Here is a 14236-nt window from a genome sequence, read left to right as displayed (position 1 = left end):
GTTATAACATGATTTTAATACTATGTTAATTTTATAAAATCAACTTGTAGTATAATACTTGCACATATTTATATATCGGAATTTCATTAAGTGACGTGGCATTTCCAACAATTATTTGAAGTTTTATTTCCTTCTATGTTAGAAGGATTTCCCGTGGCGATCCATGGCAGCCACTTTAGACATGGCGAGTGGCAGTGGCGGAACTGTCATGGCGTAAAAATCAGGCTGAATAAAGGAAAAAATCAGGAACTTAGAACAAAAAGAGAAGAAATGGTAGATGGTAGTGCAACAAAGGCGTGGGAGAAAGAAGGGCGTGGGAGAAAGTGAGAGAAAGAAGGATACAAAAAACCCTAATTGCATTTGGGTTCTAAAGCTTTAAAAAATGGGCCAGACCCACCAAAACTTTGTTTAATTAACCTTACCTACTTCCATTCTTATTTTCTTTTTTGACCCTAAGTTACTGCAGCAGTAAAATTCTATTAACTTAAAACACATTCTTTTACCCAAAGTAAATCTCCTTTTAATCTTTCCCTTCTCAACATTACTTTCCAACATCAAGTATCAACTTTTGTATCTGCCAGTCACCATTGCTAGCCGCTGCCGCCATCAGACACTACCAGCAGCTGCTGCCACCGGCCACCGCCTATTTTTTTTTCTTTTTTCAATATTTTTTTCTACCTCTCTATTTTCACTATAATTATTTTGCAAAAAAAAAAAGACATACCAATTGTCCAACAAAAATAGTGACCAATGATCATAATACTTCAATATCATTATTTTTGTATTAAAATTATATGTGGGGGTATTATATTTTCTTTACCGCATTATTTCCGCCATAACCCGTTATAATTTTCGTTATAAATTTATAAAGGTTTTTGAGATCACCGATATAGTCTGTTATCCAATATCAATAACACTGCTATTAATAGACCGTTATCCAATATCAATAACACTGCTATTAATAGAGAAATAAGATAAAAAACAAGGAACACAACCCTTTGATTCTAAGTACACCCACACTCTTTAGAGTAAGAATTTAACTACATCTCAGAACATTTTACTACAATAGAGGATAAGAAAAGCTAAACATTAACTCAAAGTATCTTAGATTTGGGCCAAGAAACATCATGAACTTAGAGCCCATTATATAATCACTAACACTCACTCCCTTAATTTCTTAGGCGATGTGAGACTTTTCAAGACATGTTATATTGGAGAAAAGAATATACACTTAGAATGTCATTATTATATAAGAGAAATAAAGATGGATTATATTACAATATATGAACAAGAGTTGAATATTTAAACTCAAACATATCAAGTATATCATTGGTTACTGCGTGAAATAAAAATATTTACCTATATTCATTAACTTAAATATAATGGTTCAGTTTGTGTACTGAGCAACAAATCTAATAATAAAACCAATCTCATCTAAATGATTATAACTAGATGTAAAATTATAAATATTCAAAATAAATCTAAAATTTTTTATGCTATTTTTTTTTATCGTTATGTCTTATTCTACATATTATTTTTATATTCGTTGAATTCAAATATTTGAAAGATTCAAGTAAGTTAATATTTTAAGAAAAAAAATTTTAAACATAAATTTACTCATCTCATCTCATGATTATGTGCAGCTTATTTTTCGCTATTCTTAAAATCACATTTTCGTAAACATCGTTTGTCATATCATATTAATACCCTTTATGATAACAAATTTAAAATTTAGGTTGAATTTTGTCAAATTATATATATATATATATATATATATATATATATATTAATGTTATTCAATTTAGTAATTCAGAATTTAATCATTCATATATTAATCCAATATTTTAATTATGTTAATGTACTTGTTTTCCGAACTTGTATTCTTGATGGTGGTAAAAGATGCTACCATACAAAAATTAAATACAAAGAGTTTAACCACCCTAAAATTGAAACAAATATCAACAAATTAACACACCATTATATATAGTGTCAATATAAAACTATTCTAGTTCTTAAATTAAATATGTAAATGTCTTAGAAGTCAACCTCCTCACTTTTCTTCAGTCATGTATAAAATAAACTCTTTATCTTTAATTACGTGATATAAAGTAATTGATTGAGCTGTAGAGTATTTTAACAACCAAAAAGTTGTTAAATAAAAAAGAGAGGAGAGATGCAAGATGATGAATAGTAGAATCAGTAAAGTGTGTTTGGTGGAAGTGATGAATGAGAGAAGAAATAACTTAGAAAGTGGTAGAATAGAATTCGATATTATTTATGTAGGCTTAAATATTTTATCGGTGTAATTTTTGTAAAATTTGTTTCGTTTGATCCTATTTTTTTAAATGTTCAAAATAGTACTAATTTTTGTAAATTATAATCAATTTGATCATTTTTACGTATGTTTAAATTGTTAATGGAAAATGAACTTTCAATCATCACATGTTACTTTGTGGACTTCTAAATTTTTAAAAATTTTAAAATGTTGTCCACATGTCAAGTGAGCATTGTGACATGTGGTAGTGTCAGTGTCACCTTTAGAGCCAGTGTCACTGTCATGTGTAGTTAGTGTTATTGCCATGTGTCAGTGTCTCATAACTTATATTCAATTCAGTCCTAATTTTTGTTAATTTTGTTTAATTTAGTCTCAATTTTTATTATTTTTGTTCAATTTAGTTTCAATTTTGTCTTTCTCCAAATTGACCAAATTTAATTTTTATATAAATTTTATACTAAAAATTTTATTTTCATTAAAATTCATATCTATTTTAAGTATTTCTTTCATCATTTTTATACAAAACCTAACTATACTTTTGGAAGGAAATTATTATATATATGTTTGATTTTTGTTACATGTAAAAAATATGGTTAAATTTAGTTTAAAATTAGAGGATAAATTCCTCATCACTTTTAAAATTAGAAGGAAAGTTCTTCATTATTTTTTAAATAATAAGAAAAAGGCTTAACTATTTTTAAAATTAGAAGGAAAGTTTTTTATTATTTTTAAATTAGAAGAAAAATTCTTTATTATTTTTTAAATGATAAGAAAAATTCTTAGTGTAAATTTAAATTTTAATAAAAATAAAAATTTTAGTATAACATGTATATAGAGATTAAATTTGATCAATTTTGAAGAGGGGCAAAATTAAACTAATTTGAACAAAAATAATGAAAATTGAAACTAAATTGAATAAAATTAATGAAAATTAGAAAGAATGGAATATATGTCACAAGACACTGACACGTGACAATGATACTAAGTTAATACGTAATAGACAGTGACGCTGATTTAACACGTGGAATGCTAATTTGACATGACAACATTTTTAAAATTTTAAAAAGTATTTTTTTTAAAAGTTTTAAAAAAATCACAAAATGATAAGTGGCATCGGTGTTCACTCTCCATTAACAATTTAAATGATAAGTGACATTATTGTTCACTCTTCATTAACAATTTAAATGGCGTAAGTAAAAAAAGACTAAATTGACTACGATTTAAAAAAAAGTTTAATTACTTGTAAGGTACCCAATTTGTTGCTAGTGTGTCAAATTGGTACCCGGTTTTAAAAAAGTGTCAATTGCGTACCCAAATACGTTTATGTGCATCAATTGGGTCTAATTATTTAGACGTCGTTACAATGGTTAACGTTGACTGATTTAAGTTGGTCTGAGAAGCAATTTTATAACACGTGGCCATTATAGAATTACTGACGTGGATATTGTTGGTCTGAGAAACAATTTTACGTTAATTGTAGAAGCCAAAAATTAAAAACGAAATTTGGTAAAGTTAATTCTGGAGTTCGAAGAACAGAGATAGAGGGGAGAAGACGAGGGTCAGGCGAATCGACTCGCACAGGCTTTCACTGCGATTCAGTAGATTATCGGAAGCATCGTTGACAGCGACGTGGGTTGAGCGGTGGAAGAAAGCTATGTGTTCCTGGCATTCAGTAGACGAACCACTCGCGTAGGCTTTCACTGCCATTTAGGGTTTTTTGTTTTGTTTGAGATTGTGATAATTTTTGGGGTTCTGTTCAATGTATTTGATGTTTTGTGTGCTTTGATTGTTTTGCTTTTCTTATTTGTAATGCGGTGCCGGTGTTGGTCCCCCACTACATGTGAGGGTGACAGTGACGGTGTTGAGTTTACTGTGTGGTCCCCCCTTTGTTCATTTTGTCGTTGTCTTTGTGTGTTAGTGGTATGGTTTGTAATTTGTGTTTGATTGTTTGGGCATTTTCATATGTGATAGGGATATATAGATAGGAATATAGTAGTTCAGATGGACGAGAATTTCGAAGTTGTTTTTTACCATGGGGGAAGGTTTGTTAATGATGGGTCAATGAAATACATTGGAGAGAGTAGTATTTTGTCATATGACCCAGACAGATGGAGTTACTTTGAGATAATGTCAATTTTGAGGGAAATGGGTTACGTGAATGTCAAAGAATTGTGATATTCAGTAGGTGGAGGTGTTGTGTTGGATGGAAGGCTGGAATTACTGATCGATGATAGAGGTGCATGTCACATGGTCAACATCGCCACACTAAATGGTCAAGTGCACCTTTATGTGGTACACTTCGTCTGTGAGCCTATAGTAGTACATATGATAGAGGGTGGGACTGAGGCAGAAGTTGTTGTGGATGGTGCAGTTGAGGGTGAGGTTGATGTGGAGACTCGGGCTGATGAAGAACCTGTTGTTGTGGGTGGGGTTGAGGTGGAAGTTGGAGTGGATGTTGCAAGTCAAGGTGAGGGTGATGGTCATATGGAGGTTGCAGTTGATGAAGAACATGTAGTCATGGGTGGGGTTGGGGTGGAAGTTGGTGTAGGTCGTGCAGATAAGGGTGAGGGTGATGTGGAGGTAGAGGTTCAGGCTGATGAAGAAGATGTAGTGATAAGTGGGGTTGAGGTGGAAGTTGAAGTGGATGGTGCAGGTGAGGGTGAAATGGAGGGTGAGCCTGATGAAGAACCTTTTAAAGTGGGTGGTGCAGGTGAGAATAAGGGTGAAGTGGAGGTTGAAGCAGTTGAACAACCCGATATGGATGTGGAGGTTGAGGATGATGAAGAAGATGCTGTGGAGGGTGAGGAAACAGACTATGAGGGTGATGATGACTATGAGGTGAGGAGTTGGACTGATTCTGAAGAGGAAGTAATGGGTGAGGATGAGTTGTATGATGTTAGAATTGAAACCGAGGAATTGGAGGATGATCTGTATGATGTTACAATTGAAGGAGCAAGTGGTTCGTCTAGAACAAACCCAAAGGGTAAAAATGTGTTTGATAGGGGGTTGTCTGATAGTGAATGGGAGTTTGAGACATTAGATAGTTGTGGAAATAGTGATGCAAGTGATGACGATAGAGATAAGTATGGTAACTTTGGGATATTCTCCATGTCTAAAAGTATGGAAGACTATAATTGGGAAGTTGGGACATACTTTACTGAGAAGGAAGAATTCACTGAGGCTATTAGAACTTATGGTGTGCAAACTCAGGCAACTGATACCAATGGTGCTCAACAAAGTTAGATTACTGCATCTGAACCAGTTGTGCCAGCAGCAACAAATCAGCAGCAAAGTCACCCTACCCAGCCAACCCAAAATTCTTCATGCCAACAGACTCCAGTACCTCAACCAAGTCAGATTATTTCAAGCAATCAAATTCAACCAACAACAACAACCACTTTAAGAGAAAAAATGTCATTTAGGAGAGGACCAATCACGAAGCCATGAAGAAATTATGGAACAATTGTTTTATTTTGGAACATCAATATGTAATTGCTGTTATTTTACAAACTCAGTGCTGTTATTTTAGAATGTAGTAGTGTTATTTTGGAAGCACCTTACTAAGTGCTGTTATTTACAAACTCAGTACAAGTATTTTGAAGAACAATATTATGTAGTCAAATGGCATTCTGAACCACTTTAATATTATCTGTTTTCTCATATGCCCAGTTTCTCTTCATTATCAAATATTGTTAAGTGTGAATAAATGAAAAACAGAGTCAGTTCACTCAAACTTCTCATTCATTCAATAACAATTCATTACAACATTACATTGATACTTACTAAAACAGTCACTTTAACAACAGTTCAACAGCTCTTTTGTACTAACTTACAAACTAAAATTACATTAACGAAAAGCAAAAACATTATTATCACACTTACAATTTTAACCCATCTATCAGAAATCACAAGTGCTTTTTCCAGGGTATAAATCTTTCTCCTTTGTCTCCCAATGGTAGCATCTTTTTCATCTCCATTATCTTCATTCAGCCATTTGAAGTAATTGCACCCTTTAAATACCTCATTCCCACCACTTCGCTGTTTGCAAGAACAAAGAATCGAACATTAATACAAAATAGTAAATGCTAATTAAAGATTCAATCAAAATTAAATTAAAATCATACATCTATTCCGACCTTATAATTAGGACACCCCCAAAATTGTTTTCCAGCATTCCTAACTGTTTTAGCCACTCTCAACACAGCGTTCTCCCCACAAAAGCAAAGAGGGGATTCACCTAACACCCTATACGAACCACCACTGGAGGAGACACTTTGCTTCTGCGAACCCCACGAAGAACATGAACACCCTTCATTGCGAGACATTGCAGATCCACCAAAAATGACATCTTCCAATCAATAACGAACTACAAAATGATTGAAGAAAGAAGGCAAAAGAGATGAAGCAGAGGAAGAAATATACCACACTGATAGCAAAAACCCAATTCCTCAATTAGGGCACAACACACTCTGATTTTTAAATATACCAAACCACATCCCTGTACAATTATTTTGTTCAGCCACAACTACTTTTTAGATTGACACGTATCCGTTCACAGTTGCCACATCATCTCATTTTTAACACCGTTTGTCACAATTTAACGGGATGGACACATAAATATATTTGGGTACGCAATTAACACTTTTTTAAAATCGGATATCAATTTGACACACTATCACCAAACTGGTACCTTACGATTAATTAAACCTTAAAAAAAAATAGAACCAAACAAAATAAACTTTACGAAAAATTGGAAAAAAAGTATATTTAATCTTTTAAGTTATGAAACATTGCAGTTCCTCTTTCATTTGCTAATGTTCCAGTCCACACTGTCCGGCATATCCCGGCGGCAGCGCCACCCATTTTCCACCGCCGTCTCCGCCGCCATCGCCGCAAACAGCGTTCCTGCCTCGCCGCTTCCTCCCCCATCTTTCACCATCCGGCCCCCAGTCCACCCTTGGCCTCGCCGCCTCACTCCTCTCAACCTCGCCTCCCTCATCTCCCGCCAGCACGACCCCGACCTCTCTCTCCAAATCTTCCACCACGCCCAATCCCTCTACCCTTCCCTCTCTTACGCGCCGCAACCCCTCCATGCGCTCTTCCTCAAACTCTCACGCGCCCGCCGCTTCTCCATCCTCGAGTCCCTCCTCACGCGCCTTCCCAATCCGCCGCCGGAACCCTCACTTGTCATCCTCATCCGCGCATACGGCCTTGCCGGAAAACCCCTATCGGCCGTCCGCCTCTTCCTCAAACTGCAACCCCTCCGCGTCCGAACCTCCGTCAAATCCCTCAACGCGCTCCTGAACGCGCTGGTTCAGAACAAACGGTACCGTTTAGCGCACTCTGTGTTTAAAAGCTCTGCGGAAAAATTCGGAATTGTGCCTGACGTTGTTAGCTGCAACATTTTGCTCAAGGCTCTGTGTAAGAGCAATGAAGTTGATGTTGCGGTTAGGGTTTTGGATGAGATGGGTTTGATGGGTTTGGTTCCCAATGTGGTTAGTTATACAACTGTGTTGGGTGGGTATGTGTTTACGGGTGATATGGAGAGTGCTATGAAGGTTTTTGGGGAGATTTTGGATAGAGGGTGGGTGCCTGATGCAACCACCTACACTGTTTTGATGAGTGGATTTTGTAGGATGGGAAAGTTTGTGGAGGCAATTAGGGTTATGGATTTGATGGAGGAGAATAGGGTTCAAGCTAATGAGGTTACTTATGGTGTCATGATTGAGGCTTATTGTAAGGGGAGGAAATCTGGGGAGGCTGTGAACTTGCTTGAGGATATGGTTGCAAAAGGGTTTGTGCCAAATTCGGTGTTGTGTTGTAGAGTTGTTGATTTGTTGTGTGAGGAGGGGAGTGTGGAGAGGGCTTGGGCGATGTGTAGGGGGATGGTGAGGAAAGGGATTGAGGTTGGTGGCGCGGTGGTGAGTACGATTGTGCATTGGCTTTGCAAGGAGGGGAAGGTGGTGGAGGCAAGAGGAGTGTTGGATGAACTGGAGAAGGGGGAGGTTGCGAGTTTGTTGACTTATAACACACTGATTGTGGGAATGTGTGAGAGAGGGAAGCTTTGTGAGGCAGCGAGGCTGTGGGATGACATGGTGGAAAAGGGTAGAGCTCCAAATGCATATACTTACAATGTGTTGATTAAAGGGTTTTGTAAGGTTGGGAATGTGAAGGAGGGTATCAGAGTGCTGGAGGAGATGGTGGAGAGTGGATGCTTGCCTAACAAATCAACATACTCCATATTGGTTGATGGGATTTCTGTTTCAGGAGGAAAGAAAGAGGAAATCGAGAAGGTAGTTTTGTTGGCCATGACTTCTGGAGTTGATGGGGACTTGTGGGAACTTTTGTTAAAACTTGTGATCAATTTAGATGGCAATGCAGCTAAACTGGATAGGATATTGACAGAGAATGCAGTGTGATAAAAGAAACTCTGGGATGTGCTTTCGTGTTTGATCTTTGGAAGTTGACCACCAAAGGGGATTGAATTTCTGAATCAAAGGGAATCGATGCATGTTTTGTATGTTGCATTGCATGTATCTCAATCCCTTTGTGGCGTGCTTGGAGAGTGAAACAAGTTCGGAAAGTGAGCCTGAGCTGTCAAATAGCTATGGGATTCTCATTCCATTACTGATTCTTGTTTAGTGAGTCTGTTTTGCGATTCGATTCAAGTAATGAAACATAATCTAATCATTCGAGGGTTCAACTGCTCAAGCACTTGGTTGGTTTCATTCCTAGTAAGCTGCATCTATTATAAGCATGCCACTGACTGCAAGCAAATTTTCCTGATGCTATTCTGGGTTGGCAAATTGCATTGGTATTTGGAATGATGTCAATGTGGTAATAGAAAAGTAACATCAAAAGGAAAATGTTGATATTCTTTCCCATGCCTATGGTTTAGCCTGCATCGTATAATGTTGGTCTTTGTAACTTTTGAGTCTAATATGGTAGCCAATTCAGTTGTGTTAAATTATACAAATATTCTTCAGTAAGAATACATTATATTGAGAGTGTCTGTATAATAGGGGGAAAAACTTGGGAAGTGAGAGAATAAGTTGAAAGAAAGAGCTTGAGAATTTGGAAGATCCAAGATTTAGTTCTGCGCCATGCTCACAGGATGTAACTGTGACATCACATTGTCAGTGACCTTCGCTGGAAGATTCAGTCCCAAGGATGAAGGAGAATGAGCACTCTGGAACAAAATCAGGCTCTAGTGTGCATCATTTCTTGCTTGAATGGAATAACTTAGCTTCATTATTTTCAATTCTATATAATTATGTAGCTTTTTCAATATCTTCATTTGGTAGTCTTATAAGTTTCTTCATTATAGTTAGCACGTTGTGCTGTCCTCAATCTTCAGAATCTCCAGCTGGGCACTTTTTGGTACCTTTATTTCTTTGGAAATTTCACCCAACTTCAAACACACATTTGTAAAAGTCAAGTTGTTGCAGTTGAGATCTAAGGCATTGGAACGCTTCAAACTTTCTCTGAGAAGGTTCAAACTATTTCGATTTGCGTTTTTTTATGTTTCATTAATTCGTTTTGTTTAAAACTATGACAAGTCGTCCTATATTATGTCATTGTTGCGTACCAATTTTAATTATATATGTATATTAAATAATAAACGAAGGCAAAATCGGTAAATGAACTAAGGTAAAACAATAAATTGATGTAAAAAGATTGTTATATGTCATGTAAACCAAGGAGTTGAGTGCTTAATTCGTGGAATAATTTGACATTGTCCGAGTTTTATTTTGTCAGACTTTACTTATCTTTTATTCTAGTCAAATTAATTTGAGACGAAATCTTCAAACACAGGTAGATTAGGTTTACAAACTAAAAGTTATTTGTATGTTCAGAATAAAAAATAAAAAAAGAATCAGTAGTAGTACTTCTGTAAACAATGTTAGATATTGAGTTATAACAACCGAAAATTTTTAAAAATTTAAACTGGTTTCTCGAAATTTTTCGTAATCAATTTTGGACGACCAGCCCATTAATTTTGAAATTAGTAGTTTTTTTGGGGTAAACAAATCATCTACCTAATCCATTCATAATTTTTCCAATCAAACCAGTTTTGTTGATTTCTTTAACAATAATTGTATAGCTAGGAAGAACATATATATCAAAGAAAAAAAAAACACCAATTGTTATAATAAACCAACTATTCGAAAGCTCATTTAAAAATCTGTTTTTATACAAGAAATTAAATTGACCAATGAAATTCAAGTATGGAGAATTTAATACCTCAGACCCACAGCATTGTCTTTTACAACCTTTGTGCTTATCATATACGTGTTGTAGTTGAAGTTATGATAGATTGCTTCTTGAATTTTCCTTATTGCCACGCATGATTGTACGTGTTTTGCTGAAACCGATTGCAGTTTAAACAAGTAGAAGAAAAAAACTGTCATATGGTGTACACTATTTCTTCCAGTAAAGTATAACTTAGCTTTCAAAACGAATTTGACCGAGATTTTATATAAGTAACAGCTAATTTCAACCATGCAAAGTTTGAATTTAAAAGAGCAATTTCTTGGACTATTAACCTACTATATCCAAATCTACAATTTCCTTCTCCTTAATAGGTTGACTATGCCTTTTGAATTCGTTAGAACTTTGAGATCAAACTATTTTCTGGACCCTTCTAACAGCTTCTTATCGTTTGAAACTGATAACTTTAAATCCTTGATATTTAGCACATAAATAAGGATATTTTGTCAACTGCCTGCCATTTTGGTATCATTGGAGAAAAACAATGGGCGTTGACTTTTGTGATCAGGTTATGACAACGTTTTTAAATTCTAAAATATCTCCCTTGGAACGTAGATCTACCTCTGAACAAAAAAAACCAAACAAATTAATTGGTCATCAACACAAAACTGGTCTTTCTAGAAGGAATTTTAAGTGTAGATTGCCCTTAGTGTTGGATCATTGGTATTAAAAAAATATGTCAAAAAGGGTAACAAAAGAAGAACTAGAAGGAATTTCCCAAAGTTTCAGAAAGTGTCAAAGACTCTGTGTGCTTAGTTGCTATACTCATAATCCGATCTGCAAATTTACACCAATGAACGCCATATTTTTCCCTCTAAGGAGATTATGACAATGGAAATGTCATCATGGTAATGACGGCGTTCCCCCTGTGGAATATCAAGCAGTTCATGGAACTCCAAACCTGCAAAAATGAAAGTGAGACTCACTAAGATTGTTTTGACTTGTGAATTCCTTTCATGTTGAAAAATAGAGGCAAAAAAAAGTGCTTTAAATATACCAGCCCTTTTTGCTGCTCTATCTAATGCTTCTTCAATGAGAAGTTGTGCAGGATCTCTATCAGGAAACATGGTGATGAATGACTCTACTTTGGCAGCTGCTTCTTCGTTGGTGAAGTATTGGTAGAGTCCATCTGAAGACAGTATGAGGAACTTGTCATTTGGATTGAGCTTGTGGTGGTGGAGTGAAGGGAAACATGTGATGTATGGAGATTCCCCTATGTAGCTCACTCTGAAAGTCTCTAATACTGCATTGTTTTGCTTAGGCTGCAAAATGGACCAACAAAGTCATGCATTGTTGTATATATAGAACAGTGAAGTAATCAAGCAATTAAAGTGAAATATAGTGGTCCATTGCAGTAGCAATTGCAAATGTTGACATGCAAGATGTGCTATGAATTATGATTGAGTCTTCCCAAAGTTCAGTTGTCTTATTTTTACTTTTTGAAGAGTAACCAATGACCTAATTCAATGTAACAGTAAAGAATAAGAGTATGAACCCAGCATTGCATTTTATTATGCACTAACAACACGAAGAAAATCCTAAACATGTTTTTGAAGAAAGACATAATTTTAAGGGTGCTAAATCTCAGACTGATAATTAGATTTATAACTGATCTATTACACTGAAACTAGTAGAGATACTTCAAGATCCAACTAGGAAAATAAGAAAGTATTATTTCACTAGATAATAAAGTCGGTGAAATAGATTGCATAGTGCCATTAAGCTTAGTTATATATCAAATTGTCATGAATAATTTTCACACCTAACTGTGCATTTTATGCAGTAATGCAAGTACTTCAGCAAAGACTATAGTACCTGCTTAAGGAACCCTGCCCCAAAAGCCCTTGTGACACTCAAGCGACCCTTCACTCGGCCTCTAGTTACTGCTAAAGGGTCATCAGGATGCTCCTTCCTGATTCTGTAAACCTCCTGAGATTAACAAAGGTCTCACAAACTATGTCATATGAACTAAAACACCAACCTTCATTCATTCATACATTGCTCAGAAAACAAGTTGCATTGCACAAGCACAAGCTACCTCTTTCACTTGAGTGCTATGCTCCTTGGTGAGCTGTAGAGATTCCCCACTGTGAGTGGCCAACACAGCACGGCTATCTCCCACATTCATCAGGTAAACATCTTGACCCTTCATCAACATCACCAAAACACAAGAACCCATCATAGCCAACACAGGGTTGTGACCAATCATCTCTTCAGCAGTCCTCATAAAAACATCCTCAGTCTTCCTCAATGACTCTGATAGAGCCTGTAATACTTCTGAGTGACTCAAATCCACTCTTTCACTGTTTATCCCATTCATTCCCTCTACTCTTTCTGACTCACATTCCAAATTCAACTCTCCATTTTCTATTGGATAATTTTCTCTATTATCACCTGAAGAACAACAACCATCAACCACTCCATTTCCCCTAAACAACACCTTCTCCCTCAGCTCCAAAGAGTCTGAATCCTTGAGCTCAAACTTGTTGTGACCACACAACATCTCCTTGAGCTCATCATTCACGGCATAAAACAAATTGTTGAGAAGAAAATCAGTGGCATCAGGGCCATTAAACCCATCATAAATCCCCACAAAAACCCATCCATGATCCTCACAAATCACAATATGCAAACGATCCTCACCCGCTCTCCCTTGAGCCCAATGAAGATTCTCACACCCCATCAACACATCACTATCCAAATAGTTATCATCAACCTCCACACCATGCAAACTCGTCTCAGCACTCAAACTAGTGCTGCAACTCACTCTTGCATTAGTATTATCATTGTTCTTGAAAACAGACATTCCCCCAATGGAAATCTTTCTCAGAACCTTTTTCCAATGTCTTTTACTTCCCTTTCCCTTGTTCATTGCTACCTCAGAAGAATCTTTCTCGATGGACCCTTCATCGTTCATCACACGATCACGAGGACCCCAATATAACCCTCTTTCCGAACACCCTCCCAGAGAGAATCCACGATGAACGTGTTGATGCTGAAAAGGCACCAAAGTAGAAGTGAAGGAGCCAGAGCTCTCAAACGAGGCAGAGGAATCCAAAACGGTGCTGTGTTGAAGTGAATCATCGAGCGAAGTTGAAGGCGTCGCCGACGTGTTTGCACTCACGGTAGCGCCGGAAACCGACCGGAAAGTGATGAGGGTGTCATCATCGTCAGAAAACGCCTCGCTGGAGAACCGACACGTGTCGGGTCTCACATAGCAAATAGAGTTTCCGAGGGAATTCTGGTTTTGCTTGGAAAGGAAGGAAGCTCTGTTCTCGAACCTTCCGGAGCGGTCGCCGGAGGAACAGAGGCAGAGGTTGCCGATTAGATTACCCATTGGAGAGTGGAAAAGAATGGGGGGTTCAAGTTTTAAGCTTTGGATAAGGGTGTGGCAATGCTGAAAATGGAAGATCTTGCATTGCAGAAAGAACAGAGGAGAGAAAAAAACAGAGGAAAACAGGGTTTCTGCAAGAGGGAAGAGGAAGGGGTGTTGACTTTGTAGCACTTCCTTAAAATTATAAAATGCAAATGTTGTTTTCTTGTGGTTAGTTCATGGTGGTTTTTCTTTCACGGTTCCATTTTTTTTTTCTTTCTATGGATGAGTTGACTATGAGTTTGAGTAAAAGGGTGGGAGAGAGAGTTATGCTTATTATTTTAGGAGTGTTGAGTTTGAATGAGGAAGAGTTTGTA

At 36.5% G+C, this 14236-nt stretch overlaps 3 protein-coding genes across 3 annotated transcripts; 2 read left to right on the top strand and 1 right to left on the bottom strand.

Annotated features, from left to right (window-relative positions):
* The first annotated feature begins 4522 nt into the window (after nt 1-4522).
* Nucleotides 4523-5518, top strand: LOC114184373 (mitotic apparatus protein p62-like). The gene has a single exon (XM_028071685.1). It carries the CDS (start codon nt 4523-4525, stop codon nt 5516-5518), a length of 996 nt encoding a protein of 331 aa, XP_027927486.1.
* Nucleotides 5519-7077: 1559 nt separating this feature from the next.
* On the top strand, nt 7078-9766 carry LOC114185442 (pentatricopeptide repeat-containing protein At5g16420, mitochondrial). The gene has a single exon (XM_028073165.1). The coding sequence runs from the start codon at nt 7090-7092 to the stop codon at nt 8692-8694; it is 1605 nt and encodes a 534-aa protein (XP_027928966.1). The 5' UTR covers nt 7078-7089; the 3' UTR covers nt 8695-9766.
* Nucleotides 9767-11110: 1344 nt separating this feature from the next.
* On the bottom strand, nt 11111-14236 carry LOC114185441 (probable protein phosphatase 2C 4). The gene is made up of 4 exons (XM_028073164.1): nt 12585-14236; nt 12362-12475; nt 11544-11808; nt 11111-11447 (listed from the first exon to the last, which is right to left on the bottom strand). Exons 1-4 carry the CDS (start codon nt 13881-13883, stop codon nt 11332-11334), a joined length of 1794 nt encoding a protein of 597 aa, XP_027928965.1. The 5' UTR covers nt 13884-14236; the 3' UTR covers nt 11111-11331.

Source organism: Vigna unguiculata, chromosome 5, assembly GCF_004118075.2.
Source record: "Vigna unguiculata cultivar IT97K-499-35 chromosome 5, ASM411807v1, whole genome shotgun sequence".
Classification (NCBI taxonomy): domain Eukaryota; kingdom Viridiplantae; phylum Streptophyta; class Magnoliopsida; order Fabales; family Fabaceae; genus Vigna; species Vigna unguiculata.
This window is presented reverse-complemented; position numbering and strand designations above follow the sequence as displayed.

Coding starts and splice junctions, on each gene's coding strand:
- LOC114185441 (XM_028073164.1), bottom strand. CDS start 13,883: ATGGGTAATCTAATCGGCAACCTCTGCCTCTGTTCCTCCGGCGACCGC. Junction 12,476..12,584: donor ATAGCACTCAAGTGAAAGAG/GTAGCTTGTGCT, acceptor TGTTAATCTCAG/GAGGTTTACAGAATCAGGAA. Junction 11,448..11,543: donor TAGAGCAGCAAAAAGGGCTG/GTATATTTAAAG, acceptor TCATTTTTGCAG/GTTTGGAGTTCCATGAACTG.
- LOC114184373 (XM_028071685.1), top strand. CDS start 4,523: ATGGTCAACATCGCCACACTAAATGGTCAAGTGCACCTTTATGTGGTA.
- LOC114185442 (XM_028073165.1), top strand. CDS start 7,090: ATGTTCCAGTCCACACTGTCCGGCATATCCCGGCGGCAGCGCCACCCA.